The sequence below is a fragment of the Amphiura filiformis genome, chromosome 16, assembly GCF_039555335.1.
Source record: "Amphiura filiformis chromosome 16, Afil_fr2py, whole genome shotgun sequence".
Taxonomy (NCBI): Eukaryota; Metazoa; Echinodermata; class Ophiuroidea; order Amphilepidida; family Amphiuridae; genus Amphiura; species Amphiura filiformis.
The window spans coordinates 60,724,606-60,743,968 of NC_092643.1; the positions used below are offsets into that span (position 1 = coordinate 60,724,606).

General features: G+C 38.0%; 1 protein-coding gene across 1 annotated transcript in view; it reads right to left on the bottom strand.

Moving 5' to 3' along the window:
• Positions 1-758: 758 nt before the first annotated feature.
• The window catches only part of LOC140136291 (conserved oligomeric Golgi complex subunit 4-like), a 31,601-nt gene continuing 12,996 nt past the window's right edge, over positions 759-19,363 (bottom strand). Inside the window, 14 exon segments of the mRNA XM_072158018.1 lie at positions 759-5,062; positions 5,979-6,070; positions 8,101-8,229; positions 8,984-9,085; positions 9,681-9,857; positions 10,602-10,775; positions 11,120-11,223; positions 11,226-11,335; positions 12,014-12,099; positions 13,543-13,704; positions 15,255-15,351; positions 16,731-16,902; positions 17,682-17,838; positions 18,883-19,076. Coding sequence (XP_072014119.1) covers positions 5,020-5,062; positions 5,979-6,070; positions 8,101-8,229; positions 8,984-9,085; positions 9,681-9,857; positions 10,602-10,775; positions 11,120-11,223; positions 11,226-11,335; positions 12,014-12,099; positions 13,543-13,704; positions 15,255-15,351; positions 16,731-16,902; positions 17,682-17,838; positions 18,883-19,076 — 1,799 coding nt within the window. The 3' untranslated portion in view covers positions 759-5,019.

Below are 19,363 nucleotides of genomic sequence, written 5' to 3' on the forward strand. Positions count from 1 at the left end.
AAATCCATATCTTCAATCTGAAAAGGTCAAAATTTTCAATTGATCGTCGGCTTTTCATCCCACCTACATACACTTTAAGTATAAATCATCAGATTTATAAAGTTTACTCGAGTACTGTTAAATATCAAAAATATCAATTTTAATGATTTGCCATAAAATGTGTATTACATTGCGAATTTCAAAAAATCAAAATTATTTGATATCAGAATGACATTCTTCGTATTCAGAATGTAATTCGATATGTCTGATGTGCTCTAATGTCCCACAATAAATACTGTCCAAACGTTCATACCCCAGCCCTTAATTTAAATGGCCGAAACTGGAAAATATGGCTCCTGCCATCCAACTTGTGAATCGGTCATAGTGATTTAGCTGAGGCTACAATGTATTTTTGGCAAATAATCCCACAACCATATAGACGAATCTGTTTTAACGCATTCCTACACCTCAATGGCAGCCATAGTTGGGTCCCTTAGGTCTATTCCACCTAAAATGTGAAATGATGTGGCCTTGGCGGGGATATTAAACTGCATTCCATTACCCGTGTTACACGTAGACAAAAGAATGATGAAAGTTTACAACACAATACAATTCAGCATCAATTTTTTTAGCAGATTTAATCCACCCAATTGGGCAGTAACAACACCAGTTTGGTGCAGACGGGACCCAATAATGGCCGACTGAATTCTGACCATCACCTGGCCCGTTAGATTTGTCTATAACACAAAATTACACAATTCACATATCATTTATTTCGTAATAAATCTGTTTATTCCACTCATAAGTGGTCTCTGTTATATAAACAATATATACAAACACAGTGATAGATAAAATAAATTACTTTTAATTAAATGAAAAAGTTAACAAAGAGATATGGAATGTTGCACATGTTTCCACATAATTCACAAAGTGGATTATATTCAGATCAAATCTGAAATAAACCAAATGTGCACTAAAATAATTCTGAACAAGATAGGACAATTATAGTGATAAAATTAAAGAATTTAAATAAAATGGACTCAATGTAGCCCAACAAATTACACATTCAGATCTATTCTTAGATTCACTTCAAGTTGGGTAGTGACATCGGTGCCTTTTCACGGCAGACCGACAAACCGCTCTTGTACGGGCGATAAATTTAAGCAAGTAATACGACACTGCGTCCAGCGAAATATGCACCTACATCACTACCAAACTTGAGGTGAACCAACGTATAGGTCTCCATATGTAGCCCTGGGAAATCGTGCCCTATTGGATTGTCAAGTATAGAACTTTTTAGGAAGACTACAAAAACACATCATGCACAACCATCAAAACAGATTCAATCTATTATTTGCTGGTGATTAGAACACATTTTTGACCGTGCAGTGGACATCACGTTCAATACGCTGTGTTACATGCGATACATGATTTGTGTGAACAATCATACCACGCCATTCGTTCATCGAATGTGAACGGGCTATCAACAGTTTGGGATTGGTTGTGTTCTTGTTTACATCTTTCTGAACAAATTTCCAAAGATTTCTGATAAGCTGCTGAAAAGGTCTATTAGGCTATTCCAGGTGAAATCCATACACCCCCCTACGGAAAGCATGGCCTTAATTTCACACACAGGGGTGTATACTTCAAATGGAGTCACCCATTCAGGTAACTCCATTTAACATTTACACTCCGTGCGGAATATTAAGGCCATGTCTTCCATAGCGGCTACCTCTAGCATTTATTTTTACAAACGACTGAAAATTGAACATAATTGCCGACTTTCAGTTTACAAGAGTTTGTGCATGTATTGCTTCAAGAAACCTTTAATACGGACAAATTTATACATTTGGGCTATTGCAGTTGAAATCCACACACCCCCTGTGGAAGGCATGACCTTAGTCTTCCACACAGGGAGTGACTTTCAAATGGAGTTACCTATATGGTTGACTCCATTTGAAATGTACACCCCCTGCACGGGAGATTGAGGTCATATCTTCCATTGGGGGTGGTGGTTTATGGATTTTAACTGGAATAGCCCATGAAATGAACCAGCCATTCATCAGGGAAAGCCCCCGATCTTAGCTTTATTTCCCAGTTACCCACAGCCTAAAAAGTTCTACATTACACCACTGGTGTGTGTGTTTTTGTAATTTATTTATACCTAGATATGTAACAGAAGCAATCATTTTATTTTTCATTAGCCTACTTCAATTAGGCCCTTTTACAATTAGTATTTTCAATTTGATCAGTCCCAGTGACCAGTGACCCCAGTAACCACGCTTTCCTAGAAAAAAGGCTTCTAACTTTGGATTTGACCTTATCATATATTGCTACATAAGTATTCACATGTATTCATCCAATAATCTACATGAATCATGATACTGCAGACATGGTGACATCTGCATTGTCTGCTTGTTACATAAATGTAGTATAGGATCCACAAGTTCCACATAATGCTTTTTGAAATAAATCAAACAAATATTTTACAAAATGTAAAAAGGTATGTGTAGCCTATTTGTTTTACACATCTGGACAAATTTATAGCATCACACATCATTGCGTTCGGTCACAAAGGTTCATTACATAAAAAGAGGCAGTTTTAAAATTTGCATTCGAGTCCATAGGAGTCAACTCTCAAACAATACAGTAGGAAACTGACTCCTATGGACTCAGGTGCAACTTTTAAAACAGCCTCTTTTTACATAATGAACCATTGTGACTGAATGCAATGCTATGACTTGGTCCCGATGTGTAAAACAAATAAGGCTACACATACCTTTTTACATTTCTTTGAAAAAAAAAAGCATAACAGGGAACTTAAAGGTTGTGGATCATATAGTACAGTACAATGCATTAGCTTTATGAGATAACATCATGGTCATTTTTAGGGTGTACAGTTCACTCTCTGATCCAAAGTCAGATGCTTTTCTTGAGGCATTTTCTTGGTGTAATATTTTTACTGGGCAGGATTTGTGGGAAAAAACCAGTTATAACAGTTTTATAAAGGGTCTATCGAAGTAGACTAATTTTTTGTAAAATATAATCAATAAATATTCAAAACCATACAAATTGCTAGCTTTTCAAATTAAAATGATTTTCATCAAATCAAAATAATATTCATATAACTGATAATGATCATGAAAATAAGAACAAATTTACCAAAGTTTTTTGTAAAATATGGGCAGATGATATGCTATTTGATTCGTTTGCAATTTGACCATGTTATGACAATGACTGATGTCAGAAGAAAACCGAAGCAAACAAAATGTATCATCATCTTTTCAAATAAAACTTTGCTAAGTACCGGTGGAAATTCTACAGTGCAGCAGACCACAAAATTATCAAGGTTTTGAAGACAAATCTGGTCATAAATATTAACATAAAATGTTGGTGCACTTACATGTGAACAATTTTTAATAATTTGGGTATCAAATAATAAGTTCTCTTTTTTCCTCTACTTCTATGGCTTCTCTTTATTTCATTAAAATAAATAAACATTTTCAATGTTGTAAATTGTTTTAAATATGTAAGAGAATTACAATGATAGCTCAGTGGCAGAAAAATGCATGGCTTGTATGCCCATTGCTGTGTGTATGCCTGTCTATGATATAGCACAGTGATTAATAGTGCAGGCATTAACACACAGGCCGCAGCACACTTTACAGGAATTTGCTGGCCCATGACACATCATATAAACCATTTATCAACAATCAGGGACTTGCAGCGCACACCCTATACATACCACAATAAACTATCGCAGCCAAAATCAGCTTCCCGAGTTATTGTATGGGTACCCGAGACAATAAGCAGTTACATTTCTTGCCCAGAGGAATCTTACGGTAGCTCAATTATTTTACGAGAACAGGGACTGCACTGTGCCATGCCAAACCAGGACCAATGCATGGGAGTCTAATGCCTTTAGAGCTAACTAGATATGCAGGAGTTGCACAGTGCAAAGTGCATGAACCTCATAAAGGACATGTACTGTGCATTGAGTGAACTCATGCATACCACAGGCAATCATTCACACAGCAGTTAATGCAGATACGTCTTTCTAATGCCGAGCTATCATCAACCTGGGGTCAGCTACCTTTTCATATCGACCTATTTCCCTTAATTGTGTCACATATAGGCTTTTCTAACTTGAGGTACCTTATGATCCGACACGTCACATTTTTGAATCTTATAATACTTTGGCCATTGGCCATTTAGGGCTGGTTTTTCAAAGCATGGCTCTAGTGGTCAGGCTTCCTAAGCCATCTGGCTTAAGCCCAATTAGTCCTATACCAGTGCTTACAATTTCACATCATATATCATCTCAAAAGATAAATCAATAAAATGGATCCACATTGGTAGGGCTAGCCTACTTCTTTAGGAAGCCTGAACACTAGCCAAGCTTTGAGAAATTGGACCAAAGAGTCCAATCTTCCTACTTCAAGTTGACTGGAGTATATATATGTGACCATCAACCACAAATGAGTCCAGAAGTGAGCCCTTCATAAAATTGAGATTTTTTACAGATTCAGAAAGATCATACCTGAAGCTTCAAATGACACTTCAACCAACTTTGTATGATATCCTGAAATGAAGTTATGTTTCTTCAAAATTTGTCTTACAACAGAGCATAACACTGAGAAAACTATCATTTCTATTGGAACCAGCTCCATAAAATATCAATATTGAATTATTTTTAGTTTTTGTATAGCTGTGAAACTTTGCAGCTGTATAAGAGAAGTATGAAATATCCCAAATCTGTAAAAATCTTAACTTTTTCTCAACATATGAAATTTTTGGACATTTTGCACTGTAGCTCAAAATCACATTTTCTGACTTTTGGGCTCATTTGTGGTGGATGGTCACATATGCCACTAGCTGAGCACACTGGTGTGATTCAAAAATTGAATAATGCTTGACCATGGTTACTTTGACAGACTACAGCTATTATGACCAACATTTACCTCACAGACACTGTTTATTGCAACATTATTGTTCTTCAGATGTCCGGTATTGCAATGGAAGCCCATAGATTTCATTGTGCTATAATTTTAACCGCTTGATGTCTTCTGTTCTAAAATCTATCCTGTGATTGGGTAAAAAAATATCAATAGACACATTTAATATTTTTAGTTGCTAGTGATTTATTGGCGAATCTGATGAAGTATTTTTGTTTGTCAATCTGGCACAATTATTATTTGTCATTTTGTGTTCAAACACTTGATGAAAAACAGCCAAGTACTGCCCTACTGGCTAAAAGTTTCTGCTATCCATTGCATCTGCCTTACAACTCAACTAAAACATCCCTGTCCCTGAGGACTAACCCCCAGTTTTTTAGCACCGAAGCAACTGTGCCATTGCCATTCTATGGAGTGATTTAAAAGGGCATTTCGTGATCCACAGCCTCATCCCCCCTACTTTCAAAAAAAGTTGAGATTTGTATACCACTGGAAACTTCTGGCTACATAATGTTTATGTACCAAAATTTCTTGCAGATTAATTCGTTTAGCAAATATATCATCAAATTTGCAGTGTAATACACATAATCATGCATAACTCACAAACGCAAAATTGGAATCAACTCAAATTTTGGGAATAAGCTTTTGTTGTGGATATCTACTGAAAAATGTCATAAAAAGAGGATGCTAGGATCACGAAATCCTCCTTTAAGTTGGGTTGCTAAAGCTGCTATATAAACATCTTACACATGAGCATATATGCATCAACAGCAAACATAAATCGCATGCACACGCTTACGAGCTGTATCAAAATGATTGGTACCCATCAGTTTTCGTTGCCAATGGATGAGTCTGATACATCACAATTCAACATAAGATCCAATAATTTGTACATTAATTGTACAACAAGTCATAAACTGTACATTCTGTATAATTTAATAGTATCCAATGCTACCTTTGAAAGAAGCAGCCTTTTCAATAAACATCAAAATTGCTGGGTACCAATCTTTTTGATACAGCCTGTATGACACCTTTTCTCCTTACCTAAGTGACAGTACTTGTCTGACTTCTGTTGGGGTCAACCTCCAGGTCAACGGTCCTGAGTTTGGACCCCAGTAATCGAGAATTTCTACAACCTGAGAATGGGGGAAATAAAATTAATAAATTGCTGACAATATTAGCAATAACTGTCAGGACAGATTTTTGTCCAATTTATGCCAAAATAACGAGGTGATACACCTTGGTCTGGGGCGGACATTTTAAAAATGAATTTAGAAGAGCAGCAACGACATCACTTGCATTACATTCCAGATGTTAAATCTACATCATATGCAAAATTTGAGGAAATTTGTACGAGTCCGTTTAATTTTAGGACCATTTGTCTTTAACTGGTCTTTACATGTAGCCCTATGGAGAGAGTGCCCGTTGAGGGCGCTATAACCCACATTTTAGGAACAAAAATGTGATTTAAAAAAACCGGACTGGTGCGAATTTTCTAAAATTTTCAGAGTATGTAGTATGAATATGTAGAAATATAATCAAGTAGTTGCCTTACCTGCTCTCCTCTGAAAAAATAAAAAGTCCTATACCTCAATGATAATGAAACCTAGGTGTGAAGTGAAAGAAATACCACTGGCTATTTTGGCCGTTTAACATAGAGTTCTATGAGGGACTTAATGTCATAATACGAACTCGAAGTCAAAATTGCTACCAACATCACAAGAGCACAACCAATTTGGCAGATTCCATTTAGGTATAAGTTGGGGACATGTGTAAACATTACCAATTTCATATTATAATAAGGTTATACATAACAGCTTATGATTTAATACTTTCCTTATAAAAAAAAACACATGTCTTCATGTAAGAATTGGCAGATTCCATGTCTTCATGTAAGATTTTTGTCACCAATTACTGGTGCGATATTGGATGGGTACAGGAATTATTAGGCTACTCCAGATGAAATCCATACACCCTCTATGGAAGACATGACCTTAATCGCCCACCCAAGGGGTGTAGATTTGAAATAGAGTCACTCATTCAGGTAACCCCATTTGAAATTTACACTCCATGCATGTGAAAGATAAGGTCATGTCTTCCACAGGGTGGTGTATGGATTTCAACTGGAATAGTCCATTAAACCCAGGGCTCCAATTAGGAATTTTGAAGGGCACCCATTCAAGGCCATCAACAAATCCTTTGGAAAGGCACCAAGGCCATTTAGTGCTGAAGAATGCTTTATAACTTGAGAAGCAGTTCTGAGGCATCAATGCCAAGTGTAAGGTAAAGCCAAGAATTCTCCGTGTTGCGGAAATTCCGTGAAAATCGCGGAATTCAGAGGTAAAGCGGAAAACGCATTTCTGAGAAAAAAATAAACAAAATAAGCAAAAATGACCTAGAAAAAGGAAAAAAATACAATTAAAAATAAATAAATAAAATACTAAATGAAATGGGTCTTCAAAATTCATCAAAATAAAGTAAAATCCGTTATAGATTTACCGTACAACGCCTGTCCTACCTCCCATTGCAGCCATGATACCCAATCACCCATCCCAACTTTGCAACATTGCAATGATTCTTGTGAAATTTTATTATGTCAGAAATGTGCTAAAATTACAAAGCGGAGAAAAGCCTATCTAGAAACACTGATAGAGAGATGTGATCGAATGATTTGAGCTCCCGAAAATCACACCAAAAATCAACTTTCCATCTCCAATATACCAAGATCAACCTGATAATCCTTACATCGAAGCCACCAGGAAGTATCTGGATCAATTATGACGACCAGATCCAAGCAGAAAGATCGGAAGAAATCTAAGCAAAACTTGCTTGATTCCACCGACATGACCGAGGAGCCAAATTCTGCACCTCTACCAATCGATGCCACAATCAATACCAGCCCGGGAAATACAGATGCTGCATTAGATGGCGAGTGTGAGCCTGAAGTCACCGGTGAGATGAGAGAATCAGTTAAACAAGTTCTTTCTGATACCAATCTACTACATCCTCTTGTCTCATCCGTTGTGTCTGTTGTGTTATTAACGCCAGAGATTTTCAACCCTCTTGTGGATGCAGTATCCAAGGCTCTGACTCCAAGGCTCTGACTCAATATCCAAGGCTCGAGCCCTGATTAAACCATTTGGTCCAGTTACAAGTCATGACTTACCCTCTCCAAATTCAAGATGGTCGCCATCTGAGTGAGCCTTGCAAATTTATCCCTAATTGTCCACTGTGTGACTGATGTCAAATAACCAACCAATGATCTCAGCTCTTTGTCAAATTGAAGACCACCCAACTGATAAAATGAAACATTAAAAAAAACATACATGAAACAGTGCCACTTGACAGAGGAGGTGATCATGTCTGATGAGCACTAGATTCGAGTTCCCTAGTTTTATCCCCACTAATTTTGATTTTTTTCCCCCACTTTTTCAATTTATGCCAGTTTGGGCCAGCTTGTATTCTTTCCTTTTCAGATATTAAGTTCTAGGCCATTTGTGTCTGACAATGTCTTACACCCAGCTTGGGTGAAGCATTAGAATAATGATTAAAAACACATTTTCCAAACAAAATAGACAATCCCATTGCAGCTATTCTCAGACAAGATCAACAACTGTTGGTTTTAATCAATCTCAGAATATCAAACATTCTTACCTTCATTTGGTAAGCATTATAAGGCCCAAAATATTATGTCCTAAAGCTGCCACACATCTTTTTGTTTACAGTGTGCATTTATCTCAGAGAAATTGGCTAAAAATACCCAAAAAAGAATTTGCTAGTCGAAATGTATGATTAACACTATACAGACTGTATCAAAATGATTGGTACCCATCAATTTCCAGTGATATGGAGATGACTGCTACATCAAAATGCAACATAGGAGCCACATAATTTGTTGAATAATGTCATAAACAGTCATAAAGTATGGTCATTTCAAGAGCATCCAATGTTGCAATAGGAAGAAGCAAGTTGTTTAATGACCATCAAAACTGATGGGTACCAATCATTTTGATACAGCCTGTATGAATTCAGTTTATCATGGTACCTACCCTGTTGAAAACTGATTTGAGTACTGCTTTTTCTAGTTGTGTTGTAACCTCATTGGTTAGTAAACCTACTAAGGCATCATAGGTACTTGATGTAAGCGTTTCCTGTGAAAAAAAATGGAAAAAAAATATATATAAATCACCAGCAAATTATGAATGAAATTACCAGCACCTATATAACCATGCCCAACGCAACATTGGGAATCATAAACCTACACTTTCAAGTTTATTTTGTAATGAAATGTCTTGAAACTTAGTCATTTTAACATATACCACAAAAAAGTCATTCAACTTTCAAACTAATAACATTGCAAAACCTGTTTCCCTACGGAAGACATGATTTAATCTCCCACACAAAGGGTGTAGATTTCAAATGGAGTCACCCATTCTGGTAACCCCATTTGACATTCACATTCACTGTGTGGAAGATTAAGGTCAATCCATAGGGAGTATGGATTTCAACTGTAACAGCTCAATTCAGTATTTCCTATTCTATCAGTCCCAGTGACTGCCCTCCCCTCTGATCACAAAATCCTAACCCTATTAATGAGCGACACGAGCACCGATTGCTGCTGAATGAAACTTTGACTCATAATTGGCCATCGGATTATCAGTCTGTTGGTATTGGCCAATCAAAATCCCACTTCCGTGTTTACGCTGTGTACATGCTCAAAAGGTACATAGAAACTGCAATACTCACTTTGAATTCATTCAGAAGTTGTTCTAGATTCATAATAAACTCTTGTATAAATGGGTCGTTGGCTTCATAAATGGAGAAATCCTCCTCAGACATGTTGTGACTAGTTGACAAGAAGCTATCTACCCAGGGTTTGATGCGTGGTTTGAGGGCGCTGCTGTCTAGTTGACTAAGACCATACTGAAATGATAAATGACAAGTAGGATGATTATAAACTTTTATTGGTTAAAACTGGTAATGGGCTGTAAGGCTGTTCCAGTTGAAATCCATACACCCCTATGGAAGACATGACCTTAATCTTCCACATAGGGAGTGTGAATTTCAAATGGGTTTACCTGAATGGGTGACTCCCATTTGAAATCAAACCCCCTGTGTGGGAGATTGAGGTCATGTCTTCAATTGGCAGAGTATGTATTTCAACTGGAACAGCCCAATCTATGAATGCATTGTGTCAGACTGATAGCACATCTCTCTCTCTCTCTCTCCGATGAGTGTGAACACCAAGGATATATCGACTGCTCAGTGCCAGAATTGGGTAAGTGCAATAGCTGTCACATGTAGCTACCATGTGTTGTGTAGATGAGTAAAATATGCTGTGTGTAAATTGCCAAATGTTCACAGGGCAGCTATTGCGCTTACCCACTTCTGGCACTGAGCAGTCGATATACAAGAAATCTGTATTGCAAAAAATGCAGACGCATAGAAACCGTGCATGGCCATGGTTAATCGACTCATTTGGCTTGTCTTATTTACCGGTGATTACACATAGGTGTGTGCACACAGGCATCTTACCTCTAGTATATCTTTGAATCTATGGTTGAGTTGTGTCAGGTCTGTTAGACAGCTTTCTAGTTTATCCACACTCATTTGGCTTGTCTTATTTGCCAGTGGTTACACATAGGTGTGTGCACACAGACATCTTACCTCTAGTATATCTTTGAATCTATGGTTGAGTTGTGTCAGGTCTGTTAGACAGCTTTCTAGTTTATCCACACTCATTTGGCTTGTCTTATTTGACAATGTGGTACATTCTTCTTGCAGTGATTTCTTTAGTGATTGTGTGTATTCTATGCTTACTTCTACATTGTTCAAGGTGGTCTGCAAATAAATAGTAAAATATGCAAATCAGTACATGAACATAAAAAATGCTAGAGTCGATTCCACATAGAACGATTCTAGAGAAACTACACAACACCGAAATGACCCTTTACACGTTTATCTCAAAATGAGATTCTACCCAAGATTCTATGATCGGATTGTCCAACAACAAAATCCTTGAGACGGAATAGTGTCCATAAGGAATCACAATTTGACAGCACTTGTATCAGTTGCAGATATAACCAAGTTTGATAACCTGTCTCTCTTTTGCAGAAGACTCTAATTACATGCCTTGCATTAAGGAAACACTCCCCTAAGCACAACCAACTTGACGTCATACTTACAAGGAATTCTAATTTGGCAGCATTTGTATCAGTAGTAGACGTAGGTAACCTGCCCTGCTGCAGTAGACTGTACGCTTGCCCCACGTCAAACGACCCTGAAGGAAACCCGCCCTGAGTTTTCCGTATAGCACCTCTCTGTAGTCATTTTCTAGTAGTGTGGCGATATGGTTTATCATTGCACAGGCACAGTCTACACTAGCACTTGATATTGCTCGTCTGTACGGGAAGAAGTAGTGAACAAGAACAATTACACAGTGTTACAACAATTACACAGTGCCAATGGGCACTAACTGCCTTTCTTACAGTAACCCTGATTGGTCAATTACATGATATAATCATCACAGTGACCAATCAAAATACAGCTTTTATATTTCTTAGCAATTTTAAGCTTAATCCTCTGTATCCCTACTGGTCTTTTATTACCATATCTCTGATTGGCTCAACCTCAATACATGATATAGCATTCTTTGCGACCAATCACAGTAGTTCTTAGCGGCCAATAACTCCTCCGGTAGTGCACATGGGGTTGAAATAAGTTGCACCTTCAATGCATGCATGTACAGTCATTAGTGAATTGGGTAGGTTTATGAAACATGTCAGTGTGATCATACTTTCACTCATCTAAATCAGTGTGTGCAATCAGTGGAGCTGAAGCTTAACACATGCCTGCCTGACAGTAGATAGGTAGGTAATGTTTCAAAATTACATGCTCATCAGGCCAGTCAGTAATAACATAAGATCAGTCCATGTATGTCTTGGCAAAATATACCTAGGTACTTTATGTAGTCAGGCTGGTAACTGTTTACAAAAGTTAAGGTTCAACCCTGGAGTCTAGTGCAAATTAAAGTTTATTTCCAATCAAAGGTAATAGTATATAAATAACAGACAACTCACCTGGTACATTTTTTTAATATAAAAAAGATGTCATCTACCATACTTGATGTCTGAGCACCAGTTTCCATGCTATCCAGACTAACAGCCTAGAAATAAAAGCAAAACATTGAAGTCATGTATCAGTGAGATTAGACTGAAGTGTCCCAACTCCAAGTACCCCTACATCAGTCATGGGCAACCTACGACCCGCAATCCTTTTCATGCAGCCTGCAAGACCATCTAGAAATGTTTTTAATGATATTTTCTTTAGCCAATATAAGGTTTTAAAACAAAACTACCCTCAGTTATAAGCTGTTTGTGTTGTGTAAAATCATAATTTTTCATGGCCTATGCGCCCACTTTATCATAGAGAGTCTTCACCAGATGCTATCGCCTGAAACGTGTGCATCCTGCGTCATTTGATAAAAAATACTTTGGTCCGCTGGAGAGAAAAGGTAGCCCATCCCTGCCCTATGTGAAATACTATCATCATTTTGCCACTTTGACCCGTCACACATGGGGATCAAAATAGTGTTCCTCTGGTATTTATCGGCAAAGGCCCAACATCATCTTTCAGTTTAAGCATTAAACAGGTCTAACAAGCAAGTCATGCTTTAGCATCTCATTATTTGTCAAAGTCATTATCAATATATCAATATACAGAAGAAAGAAGAACCATCACATCACACTATAGGACATTTTAACATGAGAATAAAAAGGACACATAGCATGCATAGGCAGAAAAAAAGCTCCGGACATATCTGCTTGGGCGGAGACATGGCACAAGATTAATTTAATAATGCGTACCCGCCAGCTTAATTAGATCATACAAAGGAAGAAGCTTACACATCGTACAGTGGAACATAACACACTTAACATTACAAATGATGCGTAACTGCAATTCTTAATATATCAATACTTACGATGGGGTATCCAAAAGTTTTTGACATCAACCAGAAGTGAAAGAGCTATACCGATGAAATTTCGTCAGTGTAATCACTGGTCCTTATGTACATTATGGTCCAAAATGGTCTCATAAGTATGTTTACTTTCTTTACAGGTGGCGCTTAGATGGGCAGTAGGCGATAACCTGAAAGATGGTGAAAATTGAGGCACGCAGCATGATTAAGTTCCTGCATTTGAAGGGTTAGGCCTACAATGCTCAGAAAATCTATGATGAAATGAAAGTAATCTACGGTGATGATTGCCCATCATATGGCACTATTGCTTTTTGAAAAGGAATTTCCAAACTGGCCACATGTCCCTCACAGATGAGCCAAGAAGTGGACGTCCATCACTTAACGGATGATGCGCCACAGTGAAAAAACTCAAGAAAGTGGAGGATCTTATCATGAAAAGGTTATGCGCCTACTTCCCATCTAGCGCCTCCTGTGAAGAAAGTAAACATACTTATGAGACCATTTTTGGACCATAATGTACATAAGGACCAGTGATTACACTGACAAAATTTCATCGGTATAGCTCTTTCACTTCTGGGTGATGTCAAAAACTTTTGGATACCCCCTCGTAGTTCTCTCTATACTGCATACCTTTAACACTGTTTCCCTCATGAAGTACTCCTCCATCATAATATATTTGCCAATGAGTTCCTGCATGTGCCTACTGAGTTGTGAGTCTAATATAAACCTATCCAGCTCAGTGAACATAGTCTGCTTAGCGGTTTCATCCTCATCGATTACCTCAATGTCATTCTGTAAACAGTTACAAAATGATACAAGTTAATGTCAGGCATGAGGATACATTTCAATGAAAAAAAAAAAATGTGTAAAATATGGCAAAAATGCTCAAAAACAAGCTAAAAAAATAAAAACAGACATTTGGGCAACAAAAAAAACAAGAATTCCTGTTAAAACAGGTTCTCATACCTGTAAAGGATAATACATTTAACCCCTGTTGACCCCATGGGACATTAAATTTTTTTTTTAATATAGCTTATCATTTTCTACCCATTGTTTTAGATGTCCCCCAGGGATCGGTCATTGGCCCGATATTGTTCACCTATTACACTCATGCCATCGGGAACATTATTCGTAATCATGGCCTCCAATATCACCTCTATGCTGATGATGTTCAGCTGATTATCACCTTTAATCCTGCCATCCCGGGTGATGCAGCTTGTGCCTTGTTCAAACTTTCCAACTGCATCCAAGAGCTACAAACTTGGCTCACCAGTAACAAGCTCAAGCTCAATATGGCGAAGACTGAGTTTTTTACTGCCTCTTCTGATTATCACTACATTAATCTCAAGCATCTCACCCTTTATTTGGATGGGTTGGAGATCTCTGTATCTTCATCCATAAAGAATTTAGGGTCATTTTTGACCATGACATGAAGATGTCCAGTTATGTTGCACATTTGTCCAAAACTTTGAACTGGCAGATTGGCAATATTTGGAGGATTAGGCGATTCCTAAGTTTTGATGCGTGTACCAATGCGGTTAGGACTCTTGTCCTGTCCAAGATTGATTACTGCTCCTCCTTGCTTAATGGCATCTCCCAGAAAAACCTCACCCGCCTACAGCTTCTCCAGAACAAGTGCGCCAGACTCATTTTCAGAGAACCAAAATATACGATACTTCTCCTTTGCTTCATAGTCTGCACTGGCTTCCAGTTGCTAAACGTGTCCAGTTCCGCACTCTCGTCCATGTTTATAAGGTTCTTGCTTCATCTACACCTGAATACCTGTCCTCCATCCTTCACACCCGCCATTCTGGGTACTCTTTGCGCTCTACTGCTGCCACTTGTCTTTCCATTCCAAGATCCCACAAGTTGGCTGGTGACAGAGCATTTTCCATCATTGCCCCTGTTCTATGGAATGGCTTGCCTTCCCACATTCTTGACTCTCCCAATGTCCAAACTTTCAAAAAGACCCTAAAAACTCACCTTTTCACCTAATGTTTCCTCCCTCTTGCATTTTTCCTTTTCCATAGCGCTTTGTTTCTTCATTTAAAAAGCGCTCTCTAAATCTGTGTATTATTATTATTATCTAGAGACTAGAAGTTGATTTGCGAGGGTGCACAATAACCCCGTCTTCCAAAGCAACTAAAAGACCTGAGAACTTTTGCAAATTCCAAGTTCTTTCAAAACGTTGAAATGGAAAATGGAAATTTTGTACTTTGAGAACATAACACACAATAAGCACTGTGCCCTGAAAGCTACTTATGTCAAATAGGAAACTGTGACTTGTCTTTAGACAAACTGACGTCTAATTTCTGTCCCAGCAACAACAAGAGCTAACTTACCGTGACTCTTCTTTTGACAAATCTGAGGTATAATTCTGTTCTGGCATTAAGTAAGGTACACTCAGCTAACATCAAGTCTAATTCTCTGGGATCTAACCTGTCAAAAAAGAAGGACACACACACACAAATTTCAATACAAAATGCAAGATATAAAACCATGATCAGTTGTTTTCCATTCAAATATTTTGACTATTCCATATTATCCACTTAAAGACCCTCTTCAGTGAATTTTAAATGGGGTTACTTGAATGAGTGATTCCTCTTCAGTCACTTAAAGACCCATTCAGTGGTGATCCGAGCACAAGTGTGAAAAAAATTAAATTCTTTATAAATTGCATAAAAGTGAAGGATAAGATATTCAAATTGTCATCTGGTATTTTTGAGATGACAAATTTGGCAAAAAATGAAGAAAACAGCAATACTGAAGAAGTTGAATCCCCATTCAAATACATGTAGCTAATTTAGATACTGTCAGTATCTAAATTACAGATTCATGTAAAATGTCTTATTTTGTCTTAAATACACAACTTTTGGCTGAACCACTCACAGGCTATGTTAGCACATCTATGACAATGACAAAGGTACCAAAATCTGAATTTTGATGATTTTACGATTGTCTGGATGAGCAAATCACTGAATGGGCCTTTAAGGGCTCAGATAGCAACATTTGCACAGTATTTTTTGTGGGGCCTGAGAGCACATTAGACACACCAAATTGCATTCTGAATATGACGAATAGCCTTCTGATATCAAACGATTTTGATTTTTTTAAATTCACAATATAATACAAATTTTATGACAAAATTATTTTAAAAATTTGACATTTGACAGTCCTTGAAAATCTAATGATATGTATACAGGGGAAAGAAGAATTACGCATCACACACTAGCACATTTAAACATGAATTTACAAATGGAAACATAACATACATAGGCAGATATACCAGAGAAAAAACTCCGGACATACCTGCCTGTGCGGGGACTTGAACCCCAGACCTCTCGCTTGTCGGGCGAGCGCTCTACCACTGAGCTACACAGACTGTCCCTGATAAACCGGACTCAAGTCTGGTACTTATGGATATGAGCAGTCAAGGGTGAACAGTACAAACAACACATTACGTACCAGTGTACGAGATCAATTAATGATGCTTACCCGCCAGCCTAATAATGATATGTACTTAAGTGCATGTAGCTGGGATATGACTATTTTGACCTTCGTATTGAAGATGCTCATTGTTAATGTTCAAACACAATTTGCAGCATTTCAATGGTTCATAACCTGAATAAAATCAATGGCCTCTTTCACAAAGTCACGGCCAATTGATTTAACAGTCATAATCTCCTTGGCCGCCATTTTGGTTCCGCTCGCTCTCCACACCAAATGTCCACTTCTGAATAGCCGAATCATACAGTAACAGAGACGGAAAATAAAGTGTAACCCGAGCTGAAACATAAGTGTAATTACAGTGCACTTACTTGTCATGTACATTTGCAGCCTTATAAGATGACCCTGCTCTCAGGCTTTGCAGGACTTGTTGTGATTTATTATTGAATTCCCTATGGTTGACAAAGTTATCTACAATCTTCTTGGCCTGTGTGTCGCATTCCTTCTGTAATTCCTCCATCAATGCTAGCATCCTACCTGGACCTGCAATGCACATGAAAATGTTTCAGTAATAACCTCATGGACACTACTATCTTTCTTACAGTACCTCTGATTGGTTAATTATATGATATAATCATATAAGTAACCAATCAAAATAGAGCTTTTTATATCTGTTGCCAGTTAAAAGCATAATCCCTTTTAACCTTACCCACTATTCTTACCACATCTCTGATTGGCTCAATACATGATATAGCCCTCTTTGTAACCAATCAAAATAGCTCTTAGAGGCTGATAGTTTGGCCGGTAGTGTAGATTTCAAATGGAATACCAATGTGTTCTTATTCAAACAGAAAACCAGAAAGACCATCTTATTTCAACAGAAAATTGCCAGTATAGGTTTTGTCTTATTTCAACAGAAAAATTGCCAGTGTAGGATTCCAATAATGACCAGTAATAGTGGGTGACCCTGTGGGAGGTTGTGAGGTGCCACTTGGGGATTGTGACAAAGCCACACTGCTAAAATAGGTAGTTGAGATCATGGCCTACACAACAATGTGTGATAGCAATTGAACCTGATCAGCTTGAAGCGTGAAAGCTCATAGAATTTTGTACAGGGTCAAATTTTAATCTTGAACTGTAGTTCAATTGCTATCATGCAGCTTTGTGCTGAGACGAATATACCTATTATTTCTGGTAGCAGTGCCCCCCCCCCCCAGGGACAGGCTCATACACTATAATCAAGATATCTCACTGTACGAAAAACACAATTTGAATAGTTTTTGATAAATATCAGATTGATATTCTATATAACTTCTACTTACCATAAAATGTTTCTACCAGTGGTTGGTGAATCTCCACTATCTTGCCTATATTTTCAAATAGCATGGTCAGGGTGTCAGCCCAGAGTACATTGGCTCGCCTATCGGAGCTGTCTTTGCTAGAAGCTAATTCCAACTGTTCTCTTGCATGATTGGCAATCTAAAACAAAACACATAAGTAGTATGTCAACCCAGGGTGCATTTATTGAAAATGTCTTTACTGGAACAAGGGCAAGTCTAGTTGGGCAGGGCAGGAAAAACATATGTGTCGTGTCATTGGCCCTGAACATGTTTAAAGCAAAACCTCGTATGTAACCTCTTGGCAGTTTTGTTTAAACATGTTCAAGGGCCACAAGTACAAAGGAGGTTGATTAGCCTAGCATCAAAAACATATTCCAGAACATTACCCAGCACATGGCACTGTTATTTTTGGCACAAAATCTCTCCCAACAATTATGTTAAAATTGTCTAGCACCCACTTCATAAGGCTTGTCTGACTGCATTTGTTAACAATATGATGGCTCAATCCTCATGACAGAGAATATGGAACCACATATGACTAGCAATTCAGCATGTTTGAATTTCACTCTGCCACTATAACACAGAGAGGTCTGCCACTATAACACAGAGAGGTCCATAATAATTATGCGCATTTTAGAAATTCTGCGGAATGATTTTACAGGCACCTTTTACGATGTGTGTGTATACGAACATTAGCACTGATCTGTCTGGAAAGTGAACAGCAATCACTCCAACCTGATTGATATTGACCAAACACATCATGCAGACATGATTCCCCAGTGCATCAGCAATCTCTGGAAGATGAAAATATGCCTGTGATGCATTGTTGATCGCCATTTATCTTAAAATAGGTTTTGACTGTTTGCACATGCCCCTCCAACCAGGTGTATACAGGCTGTTGCAAAGACCTTTGGCACTGCTGCGGACCGATCGCGAAAAAAGAACTAGGTCACACCTGTGTGACATAATGATGCACAGATTGATCGGCAAATGAGGTGCTGATGTGATGATGACATGATGCAATTACCGAATCAGACTTCATATTACAGAGTTCATATTTACGCCGTAAACTGTGCCAAATCGGGCACTGCAAAAAATGTTGGCAAATAGATGTAGATGTTCTTTATTTTAAGAAAACAGAAAAATTGATAAGAATTATTGACATGAAGCTTCCCCTCCTCACCTGCGTCCTTAGATATTTAGAGAACACCATAAGACCTTCATCATGCAGACCTAGCAATGGAAATATCTTGAAGAATCTTTCTACCGATGCTCTGTCGTTATTCTCTATGGCTAAACTAAACTTCTCCCGCACCAGCACCTTCAGGTTCTGCTCGGCTTCATGGAGGACTTTAAGTGATGCATCAATACCTCCATCTGATGACATAAATAAGCAAAAATTAACTTACAAGCAAGATGTCATAAGACTTACATAAATGCTACATGAAATATCAAGTTGATTTAAATTAAATCTAGTCAACTGGACTTACTATTTATTGACTGGCGACGTTTCACATCCTATCCTGGATGCTTCCTCAAGCCGTCTGATTTTTCGGCGGCGATTGGTCAGTGACCCGTGACGGCATCACAGAACTGAGACGCCGAGGGATCTTTTGGATAGCAGAACTGTAGGCCCCCGCCAAGTTGTGGCGCAGACCTCCTCC